The following is a 25,298-nucleotide window of genomic DNA, read 5'->3' on the forward strand; positions in this document are numbered from 1 at the left end:
TCAATGAGAGAACGGTTGGGTAAATTGTGGTATATGAATGTTATGGAATATTATTGTTCTGTAAGAAATGACCAGCAGGATGAATACAGAGAGGCTTGGAGAGACTTACATGAACTGATGCTAAGTGAAATGAGCAGAACCAGGAGGTCATTATATACTTCAACAACAATACTGTATGAGGATGTATTCTGATGGAAGTGGATTTCTTTGACAAAGAGACCTAACTCAGTTCTAACTCATCAATGATGGACAGAAGCAGCTACACCCAAAGAAAGCACACTGGGAAATGAGTGTAAATTGCATTTTTGCTTTTCTTCCTGGGTTATTTACACCTTCTGAATCCAATTCTCCCTGACAACAAGTAACAAGAGAACTGTTCGGTTCTGCACACATATATTGTATCTAGCATATATTGTGCCATATCTAAGATGTATAGAACTGCTTGCCATCTGGGGAGGGGGGTGGAGGGAGGAAGGGGAAAAATTGGAACAGAAGTGAGTGCAAGGGATAATGTTGTAAAAAATTACCCTGGCATGGGTTCTGTCAATTAAAAAATTATTTAAAAAAAGAAAAGAAAAGAAAATTTATAATACTAATAGTCTTACATGTGATGTAGAATGCTTCAACCAAAGAAGTTTTAGGGGGTTTTGTAAAATAACTTCATGCTTGTGGAAAAAGCTACACCTGCTAAATGTATGAGAGTTTAGTATGAATTTTGTCTCAGTGCTGTTTATATAGTTCTTACTCAAAATTGCCATCAGTTCACCATTAAGATCATCTGTTCTATTTCATTTCATTCTAGGGTGAACAGGCAAACACTTTCTTACAATTATGCAATAGCCTTGTTTGTTTCTTTCCCCCATTAGTGTGCGAACTCCTCTGGAGCAGGGACTGTCTCTTGACTTTCTCTGTAAACTTCGGTGTTTAGCACATATAATGTCTGGCATTTAGGAGTTTAACAATGTTGGCTGTTGCCAAAGGCTTGATGAAAATTTTACTGCCACACTATTTCTGACTATCTCTTAACTTTTACCAGGTAAGGAACCACCTGGTGCGTACCAGGTAAGGAACTTCTTCTACTAAAGCATAATGGCACTTGTTCTAGAACTTCCTGTCAGAGAGCTGTCTGGGACTTTGAGAGGTCAAGGTCATTTAAAAAGAATGTGTCAGAGAGAACACAAATTCAGGTCTTCCAAATTCTAAGGCTAACTTTAACTAACTCACTTTGCCCTTTGACCACTACCTCACAGTCTTAATTAAGATAGATTACTAAAGTATTAGAGAATTATCTCCATTATGAGATAAAAAACCCTTCAACTGTAACAACTCATTTCACAGATTGAAAAGCTATAAGAGAAGATATGAATAAATGTAGTTGACTCATTGGATCTAAATCAGATGTATTTTCTAAAAGGTTTTTTTTGTATTAATTCATCATTTATGTTCTTTAGTATACATATATGTTCTTTAAATCCTTGCAGGTAGAGAGGGCAGGGTTAGAAAAAGATTAAACCCAAGTCAATCAGTAGCATCCTAATTGGTCTTCTTTTTTCTAATCTCTCATCTTCACTCCTTCCCATAAATGTCAAAATAATCTGAAGACCCAAGGACATGTCAGAGCACTCAGTTTCCCTAGGATGAAATAAAAATTCTTCAGAATGGTTTTTAAGGCTTTCATAATTTGGTTTCAATCCACTTTTCCTGTCTTATTTCACATGACTGCCCCTCACACACTCTACATTCCACCACAAGTTGTTCCCCAAATCCAACATTCCATCTGTTTCCCATGTTCTGGGCAGCTCAGTGAATTTTCACAAGCCTTTTCCTCATGCCTACAATGTACTTTCCTGCTCAAGTCTGCCTTTGAGAATTCTTATATTTCTTTAAGATTCAGCTCAAGAGGCCAAATCTCTCTAAAGCCTTCCCTGATTCCTTCCACCAGATGTTAATGTTTTCTCTTTCCTTACATTACCTTATATTTACTTAGCTATGTATAAGACATAAGTACTTTGTCTTTTTTGGGGTACTCCCTTCTTCCTTCCCAAGTTTCTTTTTTTTTTTTTTAATTTTTATTTAATAATTACTTTATATTGACACTTGTTTCTGTTCCGATTTTTTTCCCTCCCTCCTTCCACCCCCTCCCCTAAATGGCAAGCAGTCCTTTATATGTTGGATATGTTGCAGTATATCCTAGATACAATATATGTTTGCAGAACCGAACAGTTCTCTTGTTGCATAGGGAGAATTGGATTCAGAAGGTATAAATAACCCAGGAAGAAAAACAAAAATGCAGATAGTTCACATTCGTTTCCCAGTGTTCGTTCTTTGGGTGTAGCTGCTTTTGTCCATCATTTATCAATTGAAACTTAGTTAGGTCTCTTTCTTCCCAAGTTTCTTGAAGGCAGGAGCTGTTTCATTTTTTATTTTGCATGTCCCAGAACCTATCTTAACTACAGTAGGTACTTAACAGCTGTTTGTTGAATTGTGATGTATTGTTGAATTGTTGAATGTTTTCAATGACAGAGTTCCTTTGTGGTAGTAACTACTTTAACATTATATACATGTAAGTATAAATATATGTACACACATAAATATGCATGCATGTATATCTATATTTATATTATGAATATATTTAAATTAGATTATCCACTTTTCATTAAGATGTAAATACATGCATATTTCCTTTTGCCCATAGATATGAGGAACTGAAAATAAAAAAAAATCAAAAATATCAAATATTTTTTTCTATTTTTTTTCCTCTTCCCAGCCTTTTTAAAAGCTTCACTCACACAACAAATGAGACAACCAATTCTACCAAAAACAAATTGCCTGCCTCAGGGCTTTCCCCACTTTAACCTCCATTCAGCTACTAAGTTGATTTTTTTTAAAAATTCGATCCAATTATGTAACTGCCATATTTAATAAACCCTACTGTCTACCTTATCTCCTCCATGATCAAATACAAAATCCCTCACATGGCCCATCATAATCTATATCTTTTCCTCCTATCTCCAAATTGTTCCAGTTTTCTTATACCTTACAGCCCTCTGAAAACTCCTTGATTTAGGAGCCATTCTATGAAAAATTCATCACATAATCTGTGGGAATTTTCTCTAGCTATCCTACAAGCTCTCTCTCCATAGTTCTGTTTCCCACCTTTCATGGAAAGTCATTGCCAATTTCTCTCAATTTGCATGCCTTCTCTCTGGTAATTACCTTACTTATAGAACTTGTTTGTACATATTTGTTAATTTCTTGAATTAACTAGAATGTGAGTTCCCTGAGGGCAGGGACTATTTTTTGCATCTCCAATACTTAATACAGTTTGTGGTACATAGCAGGGGTTTAATAAATGCTTACTTTTTTTTTTTTTTAACCAAGAGTTAATAACATATCTTAATAAAAATCTAGATAAATTTTAATTATCTTTCTTCATCTGAAGCATCAAGTGCTTAGCAGTTAGTTTCAGTATATCTGAGAAAACATACCATAAGATGGTGGCCTGGACAGAAATCTTAAAAGAAAACCTTAGTTTCTCTAAATTAAAAAAGTATACCAAATAATAGAGGCAAATTAGTTGAAATGAAATGAAATGAAAATTAGTTGTATTCAAGTTACCGCTTGCTATGTTATGTATGATAACTTGTTATAAAGCTGTTAAATTACTACTTGAGATTTTCACATGTATTAAAAATGTATACTTAGATTAATTATGCAAATAACATTACAATGAAAAAAAAGTTAAAAACATGCTTCAAAATACAGAAATTCCACTGGAACATGTATTTGCTCCAACATAAAAGGAACCCCTTTCCATGCCTAAGTGGTGAGAATTACTGACTTTAAACTTTTAATGATGGGACTTTCTGAACTTGTCCAACATTTTAACCTAAATGTTATTCTATTTTGGGGCCCTTAATTTAAGCTTCTTCTACTGATATAATATGCTCAACTACCACTGCATTTGAGAACTCTGGGCTACTTCTATGCCAAGATGACATAAAGGGGGAGGATCTTAATTAAAGATAAGCTAATGAAAATTAATTTAACAATTTTGACTTTGCCTTAATCACAAAAGCAATATTTGTATAATGTTCTGAGAAAAGGATAGGTGCAGTGTTTATCTTATTTTTCAGATACTAGTCAATCAAACTGCTGGATATAGAAGCAAAAAAAAAAAAAAAATCCACATGGCTGTGATGACCACATCTTAAAACTATATGAGTATGAATAGGGGGGATTTATTTTCTAAAGTAGGTTAAATATTAAAAAACTATGGAATTATTTAAAAACTTAACAATGGTACCATAATAGTGGAGGGCTACCTAAGAAAAGACAGAGGATTAAAGTATATGTTACTTTTTATATAAAATATGTGAAATGACCTTTAATAACAGGAAATGGCGGCTTGTTTATTTGTTGTGGGTAATCAACCAATCAACAAGACATATACTAAGGGCCTACTAAGTTCTGGCTAATGACAAGTGAGGTTAGGAGAATAAAGACAAAGTTACTATAAATTACTTAAAAGTCAAATATGAGTTCAAATATTTTGATACTCTTCTTAATTTCAATATTCATGATTTCATAAGCTTTTGTAAAGCACTTACTGACTACTGAATAGAAAGAATTGTAAAATATTTACAGTATAAAAAACAGACAAGGAAAGGCTTACCAGTGTTGTAAGCAGTAGGCATGGCTGAATACACAAGTCCCTGTGGAGGCAAGCTTGGAGTTGTCACAGATACCACTGGGGTAGCAAGAGGTTGAGTAGATTGAGAACTGCTTATCCTTTGGGAATTCTGTAAGTGATTAGTAACAAAGAAAGCTGTATCATGTAGATATAATAATGAACAATCTATAGTTTCAATTAAAACATGAAAGTTTTTATGCTTTTCATATGTTGAAAATGTTATTTCACATAGTAGGAATTATGTGAAAACTTTTAAGTAACTACTAAAGAAAATACCACCAGAATGTTTCATCTAGCTGATTTTTAAGGGGAAAATATTTCCACTAAAGTGATGTAGGGGAATGGACATTAGACTGGAATTAAGTTGGAGTTGGGCTCAAATACCATGTTTTTTACTTCACTTTTAGTGACTTTAAGCAAGTCCCTTAAGCTCTCTGGCAGGAGGTGGGAGGCCCCTGTTTTTTATCTGTAAAATAAGAGCTCTGAGATCCTAGGAAACCTATGTATATTCTTGATGCAACCTGATTAATATTATGGAGATAACATTATATATAAGAGAGTCTATTGCATATGATAACACTTCTAGGTATGTGATATCTAGTAGAATAAAAAGTTGATAACACTGCAACTACTGAAATATATCCTCAATGGACACATGTTTATATTTTAAATATGCTTTCTATAGAGAGTAAGTCATTTGGGAATCAATCGCATAATCACAAAATTGAACAATGCTTATTAGCTACAAACATTTGAATTTTATATGTTATATGAGGAAAAGTCAATTTTAATTTAGTTTGCATTAAAATTTAAGATAACTTCTTATCAAATTATTTTTATATTTTGTTTTGTATCTGTTTCATATATACATTCTTTGTCAATATTAAGATTATTGGCTCAAGAAATTGTCTTCTACTTCATCACCTCTTAATCACAATATTAAATTTTCAATAAATACCCTTCAACTGTCTTATTTGAATTCTATAGTTCTTGTTCAATGACATTTATACTTTGTCTCAAAATTAAATTGGTTATACTAATTAAAATACTTAGACACTGACCTAATATATTTACTATTATAGTGAACTTCATTACTTTTTTTGATCTGAAGAGAAGAAATTATGTTTAATGATTTACATAACAAATAATGCCTATATTCATGTGATTATTTCCTTAAAATAGAACTAGTAGCATAACAATTATATTATTTCCACATAATAATATTGTGGAACCCATATCTATTTTTCAGTGATTTAGGCTATCTTTTTCTGTTTACAATAAATCAGTAATGGGAAACACATCCCTTGCAAATGCAAAAATAGCTAGATTTTAAATCCAGACATTTTTATACATGAAGATAATAAAGAATGGCAACTGACATTTATGCCTCTAAGACTATAATAATGCAAGTAATTATAATTCATCAGTACTAACAATCTTTTCAGAGAGTTGTAGAGTGATTCAATTTTCCCCATCACCATTTTCAGAATGTATGAGTATTGGGCAGACTATAATTGCTGATAATTCTACATTATATTTAATAGGGCTTCTGCTACTGTGCAAAAAGCCCAGGATATAGAATATTAATATTGCAAAGGAAAATTATGGTATTGTTTTTGTCTTCTTTGTAAGCTGGATGAACATTGAAAAGATTTATGGCATAGTGGAAAGAATAATGGATTAGGAAGCAGATGACGTGAAATCTATTATTTTGACTCAGTTCAGCCTCTCTGGGCTTCATTCTTCTTATCTGTTAAAATAGTGATAATATCAATTTTTTGCCTGTCAAATAGAGTTCTGTGACAATAAAATGGGATCTTAACATAAAAGTTATTTTGAAAAGCAATGTGAAAATTATTCCTTGTGACAATCTGATCCAAAATTACAGAAGATAAAAGGATAAACAGTTATGTCTTCTGACTATGTTCTGCTGTTCATAAAGAAGTTGGGAATTTTATAAAACTGCAAAGCTGCTAGAGAAATCCTGAAGCCCCATGAGAAAAGAATGCAGATGTAGGTTTCAGGGCAGTTACTCATCTTTTCTTAGAATTTAATATAAGTCCACCTGTGAGTGTAATTCCACTCTTAAATATTACTCATTTGGAAAATATCCAAGTTTCTATAGATAATGTCAGGAGCTATTATTCACTTCTGCCCCTCTATCTGTTATGCCCTACACAAATCAGATGTTTAGTATATAACATTGAATTGAATTAAAGGTTCTGGTTATACTCTCTGAAGCTTTAAAATAACTGCAAAGTGTAATAATATGTCATTGGTAGCTCTGAAGATGACCTCACAATTTTATAATTTTATGCAAGTACAATATTTTTAGTTAAATATAATATATTTTGATTATCATAATCTACAAAATCATTATATACTTGGAAATTTTTTCCAATTTATAAAAAGATGTCGAATTTAAAGAATATTAGAAAATAAAGCAATATAAGTATGAATTTCTGTCTCAACATGCTCAATTTGTTAAATTATTCTATAACATTTTTGATTCAGGTAATTCTTTGGAGTTTAACAACTTTTTCCATTTGAACTGTTTAAATACTCTAATACACCTTTGATGCTAATTATTATGGAACATATGGAGAATATATTATATAAAGCAGATCTTTTCGGTTTTTCATTCAAGTCTCAACTTAATCAAGACCCCAAGTTAAAGGAAGAGTTCTACGTATTATTTATTATTGCACTCACCAAAACTTCTGGTTAATAATGACTACTTGACAAGTAAGTAATTTTGAAAACCACTAGAGGGCAACATTTTTCTAAGTTAGTAATAAAGGATATCTGAAATTTTCTATAGTATAAGAAAGTCATATAATAAAAGGAATAACAATACACACAAATTTAAAATAAATTATCTTTTAGTGAATTAGACTACGATTAAGTGTAAACTTTAATTTGTAAACCATATATAATTGAAGCAGATCATTTAATAGCAACCAAAATGAAAGCGCAAGGCTGTAATATATCATAATCTGGTATCAAATAGATGGAAGGAAAACCATAAACTGTAGTGGGAATAAGAAAGGAAACCACAAAGGTGAATGAGGGATGATTTTTTATTTTAAAGACAAAGCACTGCTATAATGTGCAGAAAAATATATCTAGAAAGAACAAGAACTGTGCAAAAAATACCAGCATGCATAAGCATGTAACTATCAAGTGGAAACTCAAACATTGCATTTTCCTCCCATGCTTTCATGCAATCTGAGCCTCTTACCAGCAATAGGTCCATGCTGATGACAAATTAGCTTTTCCCTTTTGAATTACTAAGCAAACTACAAATTGATGGTTTGGATTTAAATGATAAAAAGTCTTTCTTGTGCAGCAGAGAAAAGATTTATTTTTTTTTCAGGCAAGTAATATTTCTTACCAACTGCAAGTTATTTTTATCACATTTATTTTTCCATAATGAAAGCCAATAAAAAAAATCACTCAGTTAGGGGAAAAAAGGTAGTTCCTTTTAAAATAGAATATTTTCCAATAAAGTGGGGAAATGTAGAAGAATTTATTTATAAACATATATATCCTTTTTAGTAAGCAGGGAACCCCCTTGTGGTTCTGATCTTCTCATACAGGATGAAATAATTCCAGCTCTGTGAAAAGGTGACCTCACCAAAAATGATGTAATCTTTTTGAAACAAGAAGAAACAACACAAGACCTTGTATTACAATTTAAGGAACTTTAAAAGTGAAGTCACTTTCTAAAAACATTTTAATAATTTGGGGAACTATATAAGATATTCTGTATCTTTCAGTTTTTCTGGTTTTTTTTTTTTTTTAAAGCAAAATCCTTAGTGTCTTCTGCTCATGGACAGCTACTGTTTTTTAGGCTCTATTACAATATTCCCTCTAGCAAATAAAACTGCATAAAATGATTTAAAGTAGAAATATCAGAATCTAATTTATAAGACTATATTTTATTAAATAATTCCCCCAAAATATGTAAAAATTTGCTAAAGGGAACACTGTTTATATTTAAAATATTTGATAGAAACAAGGACTTTCTGAACCCCTTTTATCTTATCAAGCAGAAACCCACACTCACCAACTCCAATTCATCCTCCTCCGACTGTACTCAGCAAACAAGAGGGATAACAGAGTTACTAAGACTGTCATTGCTCTATGCTATTATTTTTTTTAAAAAACACATTTAGGTTTTAACAATGTTACATACTTAACCTGCTATATACTGTACACATGCCTGAAACTTATTCACAAAGACTGTGCCACATAATTCTATCACAGGTTTCTCACTTGTATATAAGTTTGTATATATAAAATAATTTAAGTGTGTAAAAACAAGCAAGGCCATAAATTAAATGGGAAGAATACTAAAAAATTAAATTAAAAGATTGGGTACAATTGAACACATTTGTTCTTTTTTCCTAAGTACTATTTGCACAGATGAAAATGTTTAGCTAATTTTGTGAAGGAACTATCAATGCTATTTTACTCTGTACTAAAATGGTTCCTTTTTTAATTGAATAATATAATGTTTATATCAATTACTGTTTGTAAAGTATTCCAGTATAATCAAAGCAGCTTAAGGAAGCTGCCTCTGATATATATTACCTGTACCTTATTCTCCAGAAAACTAAAACTAACTTACAGATCAGTTACTGATCTGTATCAGTGGGAGTATCTCCACTTGCCCCCATAAGGATGAAATCACAAGTCTGGACTTAAAAAATAATTACTGTTCTGTTTTTTCATATCCATGAAAAAAGATAAGTTAGAGATAAAGACTTGACCTATGATGTCATAAACAGAGGGAACTCAAGGATGAGAAAACTTCCTTTATCAAAGTAGGTTAGAGCCTTCTTTTTTAGGAGGTTAAGTGATTTATCAGAATTCACACAGATAGTACTTGTCAAAAGCAACATTTGAATACAAGTCTTTCTGGCTCTAAGGCAAGTTCTCTATCCATTCCCCCACACTTCCTCTCACATGAACAAAATGGGCGATTATTTAACTCTGCAAAATATCATTTTATAAAAGGACTTTGCATCAGGTTAAAATAGCTTCACTCACAGATATATTTAATTCTACTTCAAATTTGTTTCTTAGCATTTTAATTTACTATTTGGGCCAAATTCCCTCAACACAGAATATAGTTAGAAGACCTAATTCTAAATGCTACCTTTGGTGATGGCTAACAATAGCCTGGCCTATGAGTCTCTAGGCAAATCACTAATTTCTCTGCTTTGAAGTTTTTCCACTTTTAAAATAAGGAGGAGTTAGTTATTTCTAGGTTTCCCCACCCCACCCCTCAGCTAAAACTACTCTGATACTAATTTCAATATATAGAGCATTTTAATGGGATATGCTTTTTAAAATCGGCCAGCACTTCTTTCAGTTAGCCAGGAGGAGCAAACAGGGTGTCAGGTAATAAAGGTAAAAAAAAAAATTAAATTATTAGGGTATAATCTTAAAATGTGTTAAGTTGCCCCTAATAACCATATTTTCATCCACTACAAAAAGTCAAATCAATTATGAGAGTACATTCCTGGATTTACCTTCCCCCCACAAATAAAATCAGGGCCTGAAAAATAATGGAAACTTGGGCTAAGAAAAGAAGAAGGTGTAGTTTAGTTCTTCTAATCATCACAGTGATAACTAAGCTGTCTATAGATGAGAGAAAACACTGAAGGTGCTAGATACTCTTCATTCTAGTTTTTAAGCACTCTTCAATTACCTGAAAAAGTATAGAATAAAAAAACCAATCTGGTGGTTTACTCTACAAATTTCTCACAAGTTTAGCTGGCACTTTTTGTATCATTGCCAAATAAGATTATTGCCTATTCTTCTTCTTTATGAGGCAAACCATTTTTACTTCAATTATATTCTGCCTAACCTATTGGCTTAACTTGTTGATGAAAGTTATATAAATCTGTATTAAATTTAAAAGATTTGTATGAAAATGTTTTCCTTATAGCGACACTTCATTAAATAAGTAGGAGGGGTAACTTTATCTCCAAAGAAAGTTGTGAACCATGTGAAATAATTTCATCTATGTAAAATATATGTTTTTTAAAGAATGGTTAAACTTACCAACGGAGGCATCATACCCTTGCTAGAAGGGGGGATCACTACTCGAAGGTCTGGTTTTCGATTGTTCATTCCAAGGTTTCCACCTCCAGGAGGAGGGGGAGATTTTGTAGGCATTACTTTGCCTAAACTACTCCCTCCAGTAGATACTAATAGATTTGGAGATGCTCTTGAGTTTACAAAGCCATTCCCTAGAAAATAAAAATATTAATCATTATAATAAGCAGTAGATATTAAAATAGAAAATATACAAAAACCCATTCATAAAAGAAAAAACATTTTGATTTTTAGAAGAACTAAAAATGAATTTTTAAAAAGAAAAAAGAGCTCTTGTAACTTTAATATGTTTATGTTTACTTAAGACTTGTTATCACCTAGTATCACAAAACAGTTTTATATAGTATGTACTGAACAAAATTTATCATAGTGAGGCTCAAAATCTTGGAAAAGTTCTAAAGGGGTGAATGAGTTTAGATCTGAGATTCTTCAGCATTAAAAATCTCTTTGAAGGGTACTAATAGACAATATTTCTTTTTATCAAATAATGAAAATAGTTACAGTGTATTTCATTTGTGTTCTTAACTGATATTCATTCATAACAGTGTATAGGGTAAAATACTATTTTTATTTTATAGAAATTCACATTACATAAATTTTATTTTATGTAAAGAATTCTGAAAGAAATGTGAATTAGGATACTGAACAAAGATCTGATTGAGCTGCTAGCTGCAGATATCGCAGAAGAAGAAGAAGAAAGGGAAGCTCTGGAACCTGAGGTTAAACTAAAAAGCTTCAAAACAAAACAAAACAAATGGCAGAAGCATTTCATTTATGAGTGAAATTTTTTCTTGTATTGAAAAGATAGATCCAAAAACTTCAAGATTTTCAGAAGTTCCAAGACTAGTTGAAAATAATAGTATTCACTATTATCATAGAAAGGAAAAAAAGAGAGCCACAATCACTACTGTGATTCTGGTAAAAAAGATCCTATTTTGCTCACTGGTTCCACCCTTGTTATGGGACAGAACTTGAAACAAGGTGCTAAGTCGGTGGAATTGATAGAGACAATAGTTATCTAATTTAGCATGGTGCTTAACAGTTCTCTAGTTCAGTACATGTACTTAGTACTTACTATAATTCTACAAGATTCACACATTTAAGAGAGTATATATAAGCTAGGAGCCTCAGCCAAGATTTAGTCAGGGAAATTCAGAAACCAGAGAAGGTATTTGGGAGGAAATTCAGAAACCAGAGAAGGTATTTGGGAGCTCAAGCTCTCGGAACCAAGGCCAGACTGAAAGGCTCTCCAGAAAGCTGCCCAGCCTCAGGAAGGAGATAATAAAGGATCTGGACTATAAGAAAGCTAACCAGGCCGGAGGAAAGGAGACAAGACTTAGAAAGAGACAATAAAGATTTGGACTTTACTTGTGGTGATTACTAAACTGAAACGAAGGCTGATCCCAGAGAACCCCAAGAAAACCCTAACAAGAGAACATTACATTTTAAAGAGAATATTACACACCCTGAACGCTAAAATCTGCAAGACCATCTTAGAGAAGCAAAGGATGAGAATTTAAAGAAACCACAAAACACATAGAGTATAAATCCACGATAATTTTATCATTTTAGAATCCTCTCTAGAATCCTTAATAAACAGAAAACAGCCTTGTTTAGTCAAAAGATCAATGTATTTAAAAGGGGCTTTTATCTTCAGTGAAGTCAGTCTAAAATAATTCTTTTACAAAATTTTAAGCCCAGCCACAACCCAGTGAACATGTTTGCCACTTGTTACTTTGTAACTTTGTGTACAACCCCTTTTATTTTTCTAGATAAAGCATTCTTAACCTTTTTTTGGCCATGAATCTCTCTGACAGTTTGATAAAGTCTGTGGATCACTTCTCAGGATATTTTCAATGTCCAAAATAAAATACATAGGAAGTCATTGTAGTGAAATAGAGACCCTTCTGAAATTTGTCCATGCACCTCATGATAAAGAAATCCTGATCTATACCTAGTTTACAAAGGATTGTTCTAGATGACTTCTCATGTAGGTATTGTAGGTAGATCCTACAATCAATTCCTTTGCCTGATTTCCAGTGAGAGAAGCTCATTCCTCCACAATCTTTTTCTTATTTTATACAGTACTTCCTAATGGGAAGGTTTTCCTTTAACTAGTTAAAACCCACTTTTCTACAACTTTAATTCATTTGTTCTAAGTCAGTCATTGGAAAAAGTAAAACGAGACAAATCTTTCCACAACAGCCTCCCATATTTCAAATCTCTAAAATCCTATCATAATATCATAATATTATCATATCATAATATACACATAATAAATATCATAATAAGACTCTCACTGTTCCATAATTTAAATAATTTATTTAAATAAATTTTGTCTGTCCATTTCCTACTCATCATAATTTTTTGAAATTTATTATTTTATTTTGTAACATTCACTGTTAACATTTTTGAGTTCCAAATTCTCTCCTTCCTCACTGAAAAGGCAAGAAATTTGATACAGGTTATACATATGTACTCATGCAAAACATATTTCCATCTTAATTATTTTATGAGAAAAAAACAGACCTAACTTCCTCTCCCTCTCAATAAAAATAAAGTAAAAATAAGTATGCTTCTTCATACTCCATGAGTTCCTTCTCTGGGGATGGATAGCATTTTTCATCACAAGTCATTTGGGATTGTCTTGTATCATTGTATTGCTGAGAACAGCTTAGTTATTCACAGTTCTTCATTGTACAATATCACTGTTGGGGTGTACAATGTTCTCCTAGCTCTGCTTATTTTACTTTGCATCAATTCATGTAAATCTTTTCACAGTTTTCCTGCTCATCATTTCTTACAACACAATAATATTTCATTACATCAACTCAACTCGTTCAGCCATTTTCCAACCAATGGGCATCCCTTCAATTTCCAATTCTTCACCACCAGAAAAGAGATCCTATAAATATTTTTTGTACACATATAAATCATTTTTCTTTTTGCTTTTTATTTATTTGGGATACAGAACTATAAGTGATATCCCTGGGTCAAAGGGTATGAATGATTTTCAGCCCTTTGGGCATAGTTGCAAATTGCTCCATGGTATACTATTCATCATTATTTAAAAAAAAAAAATGATACTCCTTGGAAACCACAATTTTTCAATATATTGGAATACAGTTTATCTGATCCTGGCAACCAAAATTTAGCAATGGCAGCTAAGTGTTCTCTCACTGTTCTCTCATGCTTAAGACTCTTTCCTGAAAGATACCTAGCTCAATTCTTATAAAAGCCTGGCTCATTTGTCCAGAATTTCTCCTATCACTCACTGTAGAGAGAATTTGTATTATTTCTAGGCAGATAGGTGGCATGTAGATAGAGTACAGTGCCAAGTTAGTAAAATTTAAATTCAAATCACAACTCAGCTATGGAATACTGGTTAAATTAAACTCTGCCTATTTCAGTTTCCTCTTCTGTAAAACAGGGATAACAATAGCATCATAGGTTGTTGTGAGGATCATATGAAATAGTATTTGTAAAGTGCTATTCACACTGCCTGGCCCAGAGCAGATGATTAATAAATGCTTGTTCTCTTTCTCCTCTTCCTGGCCTGCCCTGACCTATTTTTCTATGTATCAAGTCCACTAAGCGCTATTATTTACAATCCTGCTTTTTCTCACTGCTTATGTTCGCCTTGTATTTTTTTTTTTTAACAGAAACGAAACAAAAAAACAGTAATTTCTATTACTCATACCATCTCAACTACATAGAAATATGGTTGCAATTTTCTTTCACATGGATGTTCACATTGTATTGGGCCATTTATATGTATAACTTTGTGTGTGTGTGTGTGTGTGTGTGTGTGTGTGTGTGTGTGTGTGTAGGTGTGTAGGGCAATAGGCTTATAGCCTAGTTCAGATAGTATACAGTGTTTCAAAAAATCTTAGTGCTGTTTAACTGCACTATGACTTCTGGAATACCCTGAATATAGACATTAAACAATTACATGATAACAAAGAAATAGACTATGAGATTTAGTGTGAAAATAAACCATGTAAACATTAATAATATGAAAGATCTTTTTTGAAAAGCTCAATTTTAAGACTTGCCCATATACTACTTTCTGTAAATATTTCAGAAGAATTTTTCAACTCTAAAAACATGCATTTTCCAAGAAACATGCTTCATTACTACATCTATATACATTCTTATGCAAACACTATTTATCCTTACTCTATAGGCCAATTGAACCTGGAATGGGATGGATGGCTGCCAAGACAGAGATAGAGATTGGATCTGTGATTTCCTTGGTGTGAGAAAATGCCTTGTACCAAAGCAGGTTAGCATTTTATCTGTGATCTAGAGTGTTAGGGAGTTGCCTAGAGCAGAGGCGGAGGACTCCATTAGATTAAAATGTAACTGGGAAAATTTTAACAAAATAAATCAAAATACAATATACCATTAATGTTAGGTTTATGATTTTAAATCAATATATGGCCATCAGGGATCTGGTTTAATTTGAGTTTGATATCACTGGCTTAAAATATTAAGATGCTAAGTGACTTAGCCACTAAGTATTAAAACTGAAATTTATACACAGATCCTTATATTTTTGAGAAATTGCTTTTTTATTCTTCCACAGAAGAAGGAAAAAAAGGGGATGCATATCTACAAAAATATTTATTGTACCACTTTTTGTTGTAGAAAAGGAGGGAATGGAGCCAAGGTGGTGGAGTAAGGCCAGAAAGCTGCTCAAGCTCTCCCAGTTTCCCTCAAAAACCACATGAAACCAAGCCTTTGAACAGAATCTGATGGAACGAAACCACTTTCTAGCTCAAGATAAGATTGGACTTCAAGAAAAGGGTGAAAAGGTGTACAGCCCAGTTCAGACAAAGTCTGGGAAAGCCAGTAAAGAAGGTCTTAAACATAGCAGATCAGTAACTAAGACTGTAGGTCCTGGCTCAGTAGTGGAGAAGACCAATGGGATAGCCTCCAGTACCAGCTCAGAAGACAAATTCTGGGAAACCAGTTTGTTTTCTGGAAAGAACAGGTAAAGCTACCCTCTGCCTTGAGCAAAAACAGTCAAACACACAAAGATTCCTGTACTCAAAGCAAGGATCAGAGCTGCATAAGAAGCTTGAGACAGTGCTTCCTTTACCTCAGGAGCAGAGTTTGATTGTAAAACTCACAAAAGAGGAAATATGAAAGGAGAAAGGAAAAAAATGAGCAAGAAACAGAAAAGTACCTTGACCATAGAAAGCTACTATGGTGACAGAAAAAATTAAAACACCACCTCAGATAAGGACAAAATGTCCACAGAGGAAATCTTAGTGTGATATGAATTGTTCTCAAGCCTAAAGAGGCTTCTTGGAAGTGTTCATTAGATTTTAAAAGGCAAATAAGAAAGGTAGAAGAAAAAAAAAAGAGAGAGAGAAAATAAATGAGAAGAATGCAAAAAGAGAGTCAACAGCTTAAAAGAGGAAGGCAATTGCTTAAAAAATACAATAGGCCAAATGCAAAAATAAAAAAATCCACTGAAGAAAACAATAACTTGAAAAGCAGAAGTAATCAAATGGGAAAAGAGATACAAAAGCTAACTGAAGAAAATTGAATATTAAAGACTAGAGTGGAGCAAATGGAAGCTAATGACTCTATGAGACACGATGCATCAGTCAAACAAAATAAAAAGAATGGAAAAATGGAAAGCAATGTAAACTACCTCTTGGAAAAACAACTGACTTGGAAAACATATCTAGGAGGGAGAATTTAAAAATTATTAGTCTATCTAAAGGTCATGATAAAAAAAATTATCTGAACAGCATTCTTCAAAAGATCATGAAGAAAAACTGTCCCGATATACTAGCACCAGAAGAGGAAATAGTCATTGAAAGAATACACTGATCACCTCCAGAAAGAGAACCCACAAGGAAAACCCCCCAAAACATTGTTGCAAAACTCCAGACTATAATCTCAAGAAAAAAATACTGCAAGCTGCCAGCAAAGCAATTCAAATATTGAGGAGCAATAGTTAGGATTACCCAGGATCTGGCAGCAATTAAGATCCGAGGGCCTAGAATACCATATTCTGGAAGGCAAAGGACATGGGGTTACAATTCAGAATTAACTGCTGAGCAAGACTCAGCATCATCTTTCATGGGAGGAGACAGATCTACAATGAAGTAAGAGAAAGCCAGTCCTTTCTACTGCAAAAACTAGAACTAAACAGAATATTTGATCTTCAAACACAGAACTCGAGAGAAGCATAGAAAGGTAAACTGGGGGGAGGAATTATATATATATACATACACACATATAATTTAAACGTTAAAACTGTTTACATGCCCAGGTGGGAGAATGGTATCTATAATTCTTGAGAACTGTATCTGTTATTGGGGCAATTGGGAGGGGGGCATCACATGAACAGAGGGGTGGGCTCTGATGTGATATCAAAGAAAAAGACCTTAAAGGGTGGAAAAAGGATTGTACTGGGAGAAGAGGAAAAAGGAGTTATAATGGACAAATTAGATCACATAGAAAAGGCACAAAAGAACTATTATAATATAGGGGAAGAAGGGAGGAAGAGGAGCACTGTCTGAAGCTTAATCTCAGTTTTGGCTCAAAGAGGGAATAACTTAATCATTCAGTTGGGTACAGAATTTTATCTTACCCTATAAAGAAATAGGAGGAGAAAGGGAAAAGAAAAGGGAGAGAAGGGATAGAAGAAAGGGCAGAAACACTATGTGAAAAGGGTAAGAGAGGGGAGGAGGGTGCTAAAAATTAGGGCAGGTACAGGGCAGAGTGGATTAAGAACAAAACAATACTAAGGAAGTACAGAGTGGAAAGAGAACAAAAGTATATACAGAGGAGAAAATAGGATGGAGGGAAATACAAAGCTAGTCATCATAACTTTGAATGTAAATGGGATGATCTCTCCCATAAAACAAAAGCAAATAGCAGAATGGATGAAAAAACAGAATCCTACAACACGTTGTTTACAAGAAACGCATATGAAAAAAGAGAAACATACAGGTTGGAGCAGAATAAATTATGATTAAGCTGAAAAAAAAAAGGAAGAGGTAGTAATTCTGATCTCATATAAAGCAAAAGTTAAAATAGATCTAAATAAAAGAGATAAGGAAGGAAACAATATCTTATTAAGGGATACCATAAACAATAAAATAATATTGATACTAAATGTGTATGCACCAAGTAGTAGAGCATCCAAATCCTTAAAGAAGATATCAAGCCATAAATGGTCAAAGAATATGAACAGACAATTCTCAGATGAAGAAATTAAATTATTTATAGACATATGAAAATACGCTCCAAATCATTATTAATCAGAGAAATGCAAATTAAGACAACTCTGAGATACCACTACATACCTGTCAGACTGGCTAGAATGACAGGGAAAGATAATGCAGAATGTTGGAGGGGATGTGGGAAAGCAGGGACACTGATACATTGTTGGTGGGAGATGTAATGGGCTGAGGCTTGAGATGATGCACTGAGGTCCCAAGCACATTGTTGGTGGAACACATCCAGCCATTCTGGAGAGCAATTTGGAATTATGCTCAAAAAGTTATCAAACTGTGTATACCCTTTGATCCAGCAGTGTTTCTACTGGGCTTATACCCCAAAAAGATACTAAAGGGAAAGGGATCTGTATGTGCCAAAATGTTTGTGGCAGCCCTGTTTGTAGTGTCTAGAAGCTGGAAAATGGATGCCCATCAATTGGAGAATGGTTGGGTAAATTGTGGTATATGGATGTTATGGAATATTATTGTTCTGTAAGGAATTACCAGCAGGATGAACACAGACAGGACTGGCGAGACTTACATGAACTGATGCTAAGTGAAATGAGCAGAACCAGGAGATCATTATATACCTCAATAACGATACTGTTTGAGGATGTATTCTGATGGAAGTGGATCTCTTCGATAAATGTAATGGGCTGAGGCTTGAGATGATGCACTGAGGTCCCAAGCACATGAGGCTAAATAGTAATTGGACCATACTCTATTAATATATAAGCTTGGAGAAAGAATGGCCCCCGCCCACTCTTTGTGCAAGTCCTGATGTGTTGTATAGGAAATGACGATTTTGGTGGGTGGAGACAGGGGAGTGGAAAAGGAAGGGGAGGAGAGACTGCTTGCTTTTGCCATTGAAGCTCAGATTCCCCCTCTGTTACCCATATTGCTATCGCAATCTTTCTTGCCTATATTTGCTATCACAATCCTTATTAACCTCTTCACTTCAATAAAGATTGAAGATTTTTCCCTTAACCTGAATTCCTGACTCCGGCTGATTTTAAATATGCTGTCATTACAGATAAAGAGATCTAATTCAGTTTCAATTGATCAAGGATGGACAGAAGCAGCTACACCCAAAGAAAGAATACTGGGAAATGAATATAAACTGCTTGCATTTTTGTTTTTCTTCCCGAGTTATTTCTACCTTCTGAATCCAATTCTCCCTGTGTAACAAGAGAACTGTTCGGTTCTGCACACATATATTGTATCTAGGATATACTGTAACCTATTTAATATGTAAAGGATTGCTCACCATCTGGGGAAGGGGGTGGACGGAGGGAGGTGAAAAAACGGAACAGAAGTGAGTGCAAGGGATAATGCTGTAAAAAATTACCCTGGCATGGGTTCTGTCAATAAAAAGTTATTAAAAAAAGTTAATAAAAAAAAAAAGAAGAAGAAGGATATCAAGCCAGTTACAGGAAAAAATATCAAAACTATCTTAGTGGGGGACCTCAACCTTCCTATTTCAGAGTCAGACAAATCTAACCACAAAATAAACTAGAAAGAAATTAGGCAGGCTAATAGAATCCTAGAAAAATTAGATATGATAGATCTCTGTAGAAAATTAAATGGGGACAGAAAGGAATAGACCATTTTTTTTTCTCAGCAATACTTAGCACCTATACAAAAACTGACCATGTATGAGGGCATAAAAACCTCATCATCATATGCAGAAAGTCAAAAATAGTTAGTGCTTTCTTTTCAGATCATGATGCAATAAAAATTATATTCAATAAAAGGTCAAGGAAAGATAAATTAAAAACCAATTGGAAATTAAATGATTTAATTCTAAATATTGACTGGGTCAAACAAAACAGAGAAACAGTCAGTAATTTTATTTAAGAGAATGATAATAATGAGGCAATATACCAAAACCTATGAGATACAGCTAAAGCAGTTATTAGGGCAAATTTTATATTTCTAAATAGTTACATGAATAAAATAGAGAAAAAAGGAGATCAATGAATTGAATGTAACTTTAAAAAGCTAGGAAAAGAACAAATTAAAAACCCTGAATTAAATGCCAAATTAGATAGTCCAAGGAGAGATTAGTAAAATTGAAACTAAGAAAACTATTGACCCAATTAATAAAACTAAGAGTTGGTTTGAAGAAAAAAAACAACAACATAGATAAGCATTTGGTAAATTTGATTAGGAAAAAAAAAAGAAAAAAAGAAATTACCAGTATCAAAAATGAAAAGGGTAAACTTACTCCCAATGAAAAAGAAATTAAAGCAATAATTAGGAGGTATTTTGGCTAATTGCCAGCAAGTATGGCAATCTAACTGAAATGGGTGAATATTTATAAAACTATAAATGGCACAAATTAACAGAAAGAAAATAAATTACTTAAATAGTCTCAGTTTCGAAAATGAATTTGACAAGCCATCAATGAATTCCCTAAAAAAAGATCTTTAGGGCTAGATGGATTCACAAGGGAATTCTACCAAACATTTAAAGAGCAATTAATTTTAATATGTAAACTATTTGAAAAAATAGGTAAAGAAGGAGGCTTGCCAAATTTCTTTCATGATACAAATATTAATACCTAAACCAGGAAGAGCCAAAACAGAGAAAGAAAATTACAGATCAATCTCTCTAATGAACATTGATGCAAAAATTTTAAATAAAATATTAGCAAAGAGATTACAACAACTTATCAGCAGGATAATACACTATGACCAAGTGGGATTTATACCAGGAATGCAGGCTGGTTCAATAGCAGGAAATTGTCATAATCGACTATAAAAATAGCAAAACCAACAAAAATCATATGATAAGCCCAATAGATGCAGAAAAAGCTTTTGACAAAATATAGTACCCATCCCTATGAAAAAACACTAAAGAGCATGGGGATAAAGGGAGCTTTCCTTAAAATAATAAGCAGTATCTATCTAAAACCAACAGCAAGCATGATTTATAATGGAGAGAAACTGGATTCATTCCCAAAGGGATCAGGGGTAAAACAAGGATGCTCATTATCACCACTATTATTCAACACTGTACTAGAAATGTTGGTTTTAGCAATAAGAAAAGAAAAAGAAATTAAAGGAGTTAGAATAGGGAATGAGGAAATAAAACTATTACTCTTTGTGATGATATGATGATATATGTAGAGAATCCTACCAAATCATCCAAAAACCTACTGGAAACAATTAACAGGCTTAGCAAAGTTGCAGGGTATTTAAAATAAACGCACACAAATCATCAGCATTTCTATATATTACTGATAAAGTCTAGCAGCAAGAGATAGAAAGAAAAATTCCATTTAAAATATCTGTAGACAAAAAAAGAGTATTTGGGTGTCTATCTGCCAAGACAAACCCAGGAACTAAATGAACTCAATTACAAAACATTTCTCATACAAATCAAGTTATATCTAAACAAATGGAAAGATATCAATTGCTCGTGGATAAGCTGAGCAAAAATGATAAAAATAACAATTCTGCCTAAATTGATCTAACTTGTTCACTGCCATACCAGTCAAACTGCCAAAATTTTTTTTATAGAGTTAGAAAAAATAACAATAAAATTTATCTGGAGAAACAAAAGGGCAAGAATACCAAGGAAATTAATGAAAAAAAAAATACAAAGGATGGTGAACTAGCAATACCAGATCTAAAACTGTGTTAAAAAGTAACAGTCATCTAAATCATAGGTACTGGCTAAAAAACAGAGTGGTGGATCAGTGGAATAGATTAAATACACATAACATAATCAAGGACTATAATAATCTAGTATTTGATAAAATGCCAAACTCCAGCTTTAGGGATAAGAATTCACTATTTTACAAAAATTGCTAGGAAAACAATATATCAGAAAGTACATCTCACACCTCATACCAAAATAAGGTCAAAATGGGTACATGAAAGCATAATACCATAAGCAAATTAGAAGAACAAGGGATAATTTATTTATCAGATATTTGGGAAGGGGAGGAATTTATGACCAAAGAAGACAGAGAACATTATAAAATGCAAAATTGATGACTTTGATTACGTTAAATTAAAAAGTTTTTGCACAAACAAAACCAATATAAATAATATTAAAAGAAAAATACAAAACTGGGGATTTTTTTTTTTTTTTTTTACTGTCAGGGTTTCTGATAAAGGTCTCATCCGCAGTTGGTAAATGGTCAAAGGATAAGGACAGATAATTTTCAGATGAAAAAAATTAAAATAATCTACAATTATATGAAAAGATGCTCTAAATCACTATTGATTAGAGATATGCAAATTAAAACAACTCTGTGGTACAATCTCATACCTCTCAGATTGGCTAAGATGACATGAAAAGATAATGCTAAATACTGGAGGGGATAAGAGAAAAATGGGACAAATAATGCATTATTGGTGCAGTTGTGAAATGATTCAACCATTCTGGACAACAATTTGGAACTATGCCTAAAGGACTATCAAACTGTGCAAGACCCTTTGAGCCAGCAGTGTCACTACTGGGTCTGTATCCCGAGGAAATCATAAAAGAGGGAAAAGGCCCCATATGTGCAAAAATGTTTATAGCAGCTCTTTTTGTGGTAGCAAAAAATTGGAAAATTAATAGATGTCCATCAATTGAGGAATGGCTGAATAAGTTGTGGCAGATGATGGTATCTTGTTCTATAAAAAATGGTGAACAAGCTGATTTTAGAGAGGCCTAAAAAGATTTACATGAAGTAATGCTAACAGAATCAGGAATACATTGTATACAGTAATAGTAAGATTGTGCAATGATCATCTATGAAAGACTTGGTTCTTCTCAGTGGTAAAATGATCCAAGGCAATCCCAATAAACTTTGGAGAGAAAACGTCATCTGCATCTAGAAAGTGAACTATGTAAATTTAATTGAATGTAAATCAACACATGCTATGTTTACTTCTTTTTTGTTGTTTTTTCTCTCTCGTGGTTTTTCCTTTTGTTCTGATTTTTTTCTTCTACCATGATTCATAAAGAAATGTGTACTTAAATAGTTAATATACATGTATAACCAGAAAAAGAGAAGAAAAAAATAAAAGGGGGGAAACAAAGTGCAGATTCATCACTTCAACAATACATAAATTATAATATGGTATATGAACATAATACATTAATACCGCAGTATAAGAAATGTCAACTGACAGATTCAGAGGAATGTGGGAAGACATGAACTGACTAAAACTAAGTTAGCAGAAATAAGAAAACAATTTACATAGTGATCACAACAATATAAAGGCAAATAACTTTGAAAGATGCCATAACTGATCAATTTTGTAACCTATTTTTTAGCACAAACTAAAGCTGTGGAATTTGACATAAATTTTCAGTCAATGAGTTTTGTTTTGCTTGGCTACATCTGTCACAAGAGGGCTCTTATTTGGAAATAGAATAAAGAGTTGGTAGGTAGCAATAGGATAAAAAAAATTTTAATTGAAGGGCATGCATTTACAAATGTACAGAAGAGAAAATAACCTTTATACTTAATAGATGATTAGAATATCAAATATAATACTTTTTAAATTTTCTTCACATAATGAAATATTCATATTTTTAAAGATCTGAATTCAAATTCAGCCTCAGACATTCACTAGCTATATGACCTGAGCAAGTGTTAATTATCTTTTGTTAGCCTCAGTTTCCTTCTCTATAAATGAGAATAATAATAATAATAATAATAATGATAGCACTTATCTTCCAGGGTTGTTGTTGTAAGGTTCAAATGAAATAATGATTGTAAGGTTCTTAGCCAATCCTTGGCATATGTTAGGTATTATATAAATGTTAGAAAGTAGTAGTAGTAATTATAGTGGTGGTGGTATTAGTAGTAGGAGGAGGAGAAGGAGGAGCAAGAAGAGGAGGTGGTGGAGGAGGAGTAATAGTAGTAATACTACTATTACTTCAAAATTTACTATTTGTAATTTCCTTTTAATAGCTTACAGAGCCTTGGTATTATGCATATTATACCATTAACATATTTTGAATAGTCCCTTGTATCCAATTCTATTGCAGTAAGTAAAGGTTAATTCAAAATCACTGAAAATTACAACCAAAAAAACCATTTTGCATAAGCAAAAGCTTGGTGCTTAAAAACAAACTTTATTAAGCATGAACATGCTTAATAAATAGTAAGCTTTGCATGGACTTTCTTGAATTCCCAGTAATAGTGCTTAGCATACAAATATTAACTAAGTAAGAAGTTACTATTTAATTAGCAGTGAAAAATTGGATACTCATTAGTCAGTAAACATTTAGTGTCAAAAATATCAGTAAACAGTAAATACCATATGGAGAACATTATTAGAGAGAGAAGAGAGAATATATAAGACAAATAGGCATTTTCTCTAGAAGTTTATCATCTATTTGAAAAAAGGATAGAGATATAAAAATAAATTACATATTTATAAAGCAACATATAAACGAGAAAGTAAACATAATGCCTAATACGGTTAAACGTGAAATCTTTCTTGGAAATGACTTTTGTGTAAAGTCCTAAGAGAAAGCAGGGATAAGTTGGTAACCGACAAAAAGGAAGAAGGCAGAAATGAACAAATCATGAGTGGTAAACAGATTAGGTTAGTTGGGACAGAGAGTTCATGTTGAGAGGTGATGAAGAGATAAGCAATGAAATTAGTAAAAGAAGATTGGAAGAGGTTAGTATGTTCAGTATGTTACATCAGTCTACTTTTTCCTGCTTTCTTGATGCAGGACAGAACAGACAGATATATTATCAATAGTACAGCAGACACACACAAAAAATTCATTTTAATGGCTTCCATTTAAACACTGCTTTAAGATTTAATAGTATTTTTTTTAATAAATACTATTTTACTTCCCATACTGAAATAAGTCAGTCAAGTATGAAGTTAAATCTTTGGGCTTTATTAATACAGGATGCTCAAAAATTTTTATGAAATTTTAAGCTTCTAAAATTTAAAGCTGAAAACTATTATTTGGTCTTGGAGGTGAGGAGAAAGATGGGCAACAGCTGCCAGAAATGGCTAGGTCAAAGAAAGGTTTTTTAATATTATTAGATACATAAGCTATGTTTGTAGGTAACAGGAAACAAGATAGAAGAGAGAGAAATATTGATGAGAGAGTTAGGACAACAGTTGGGGCAACCTGTGGGATGTGTGATGGGATCAAGCTGAGTACATGTGTAAGAGGTTGGCCTTGACAAGAAAAAGAGGCACTTCTTCTCCAGAGACAGGAGTGGAAGAGAAGATAATAATGGACAATATCTATAT

At 32.8% G+C, this 25,298-nt stretch overlaps 1 protein-coding gene across 15 annotated transcripts in view; it reads right to left on the bottom strand.

Annotated features, from left to right (window-relative positions):
* Positions 1 to 25,298, bottom strand: part of MEF2A (myocyte enhancer factor 2A) — a 243,666-nt gene that overhangs the window by 3,384 nt on the left and 214,984 nt on the right. For 10 of the 15 annotated variants that reach the window (XM_051981008.1, XM_051981011.1, XM_051981010.1 and 7 more), the window contains 3 exons: positions 10,769 to 10,956; positions 8,763 to 8,786; positions 4,676 to 4,802 (listed from right to left, as the gene is read on the bottom strand). In XM_051981008.1, coding sequence (XP_051836968.1) covers positions 4,676 to 4,802; positions 8,763 to 8,786; positions 10,769 to 10,956 — 339 coding nt within the window. The remainder of the gene's footprint in view (positions 1 to 4,675; positions 4,803 to 8,762; positions 8,787 to 10,768; positions 10,957 to 25,298) is intronic. The other 5 variants (XM_051981021.1, XM_051981015.1, XM_051981017.1 and 2 more) reach the window with 1 other exon arrangement.

Source organism: Antechinus flavipes, chromosome 2 (assembly GCF_016432865.1).
Source record: "Antechinus flavipes isolate AdamAnt ecotype Samford, QLD, Australia chromosome 2, AdamAnt_v2, whole genome shotgun sequence".
In the NCBI taxonomy this organism is placed as follows: domain Eukaryota; kingdom Metazoa; phylum Chordata; class Mammalia; order Dasyuromorphia; family Dasyuridae; genus Antechinus; species Antechinus flavipes.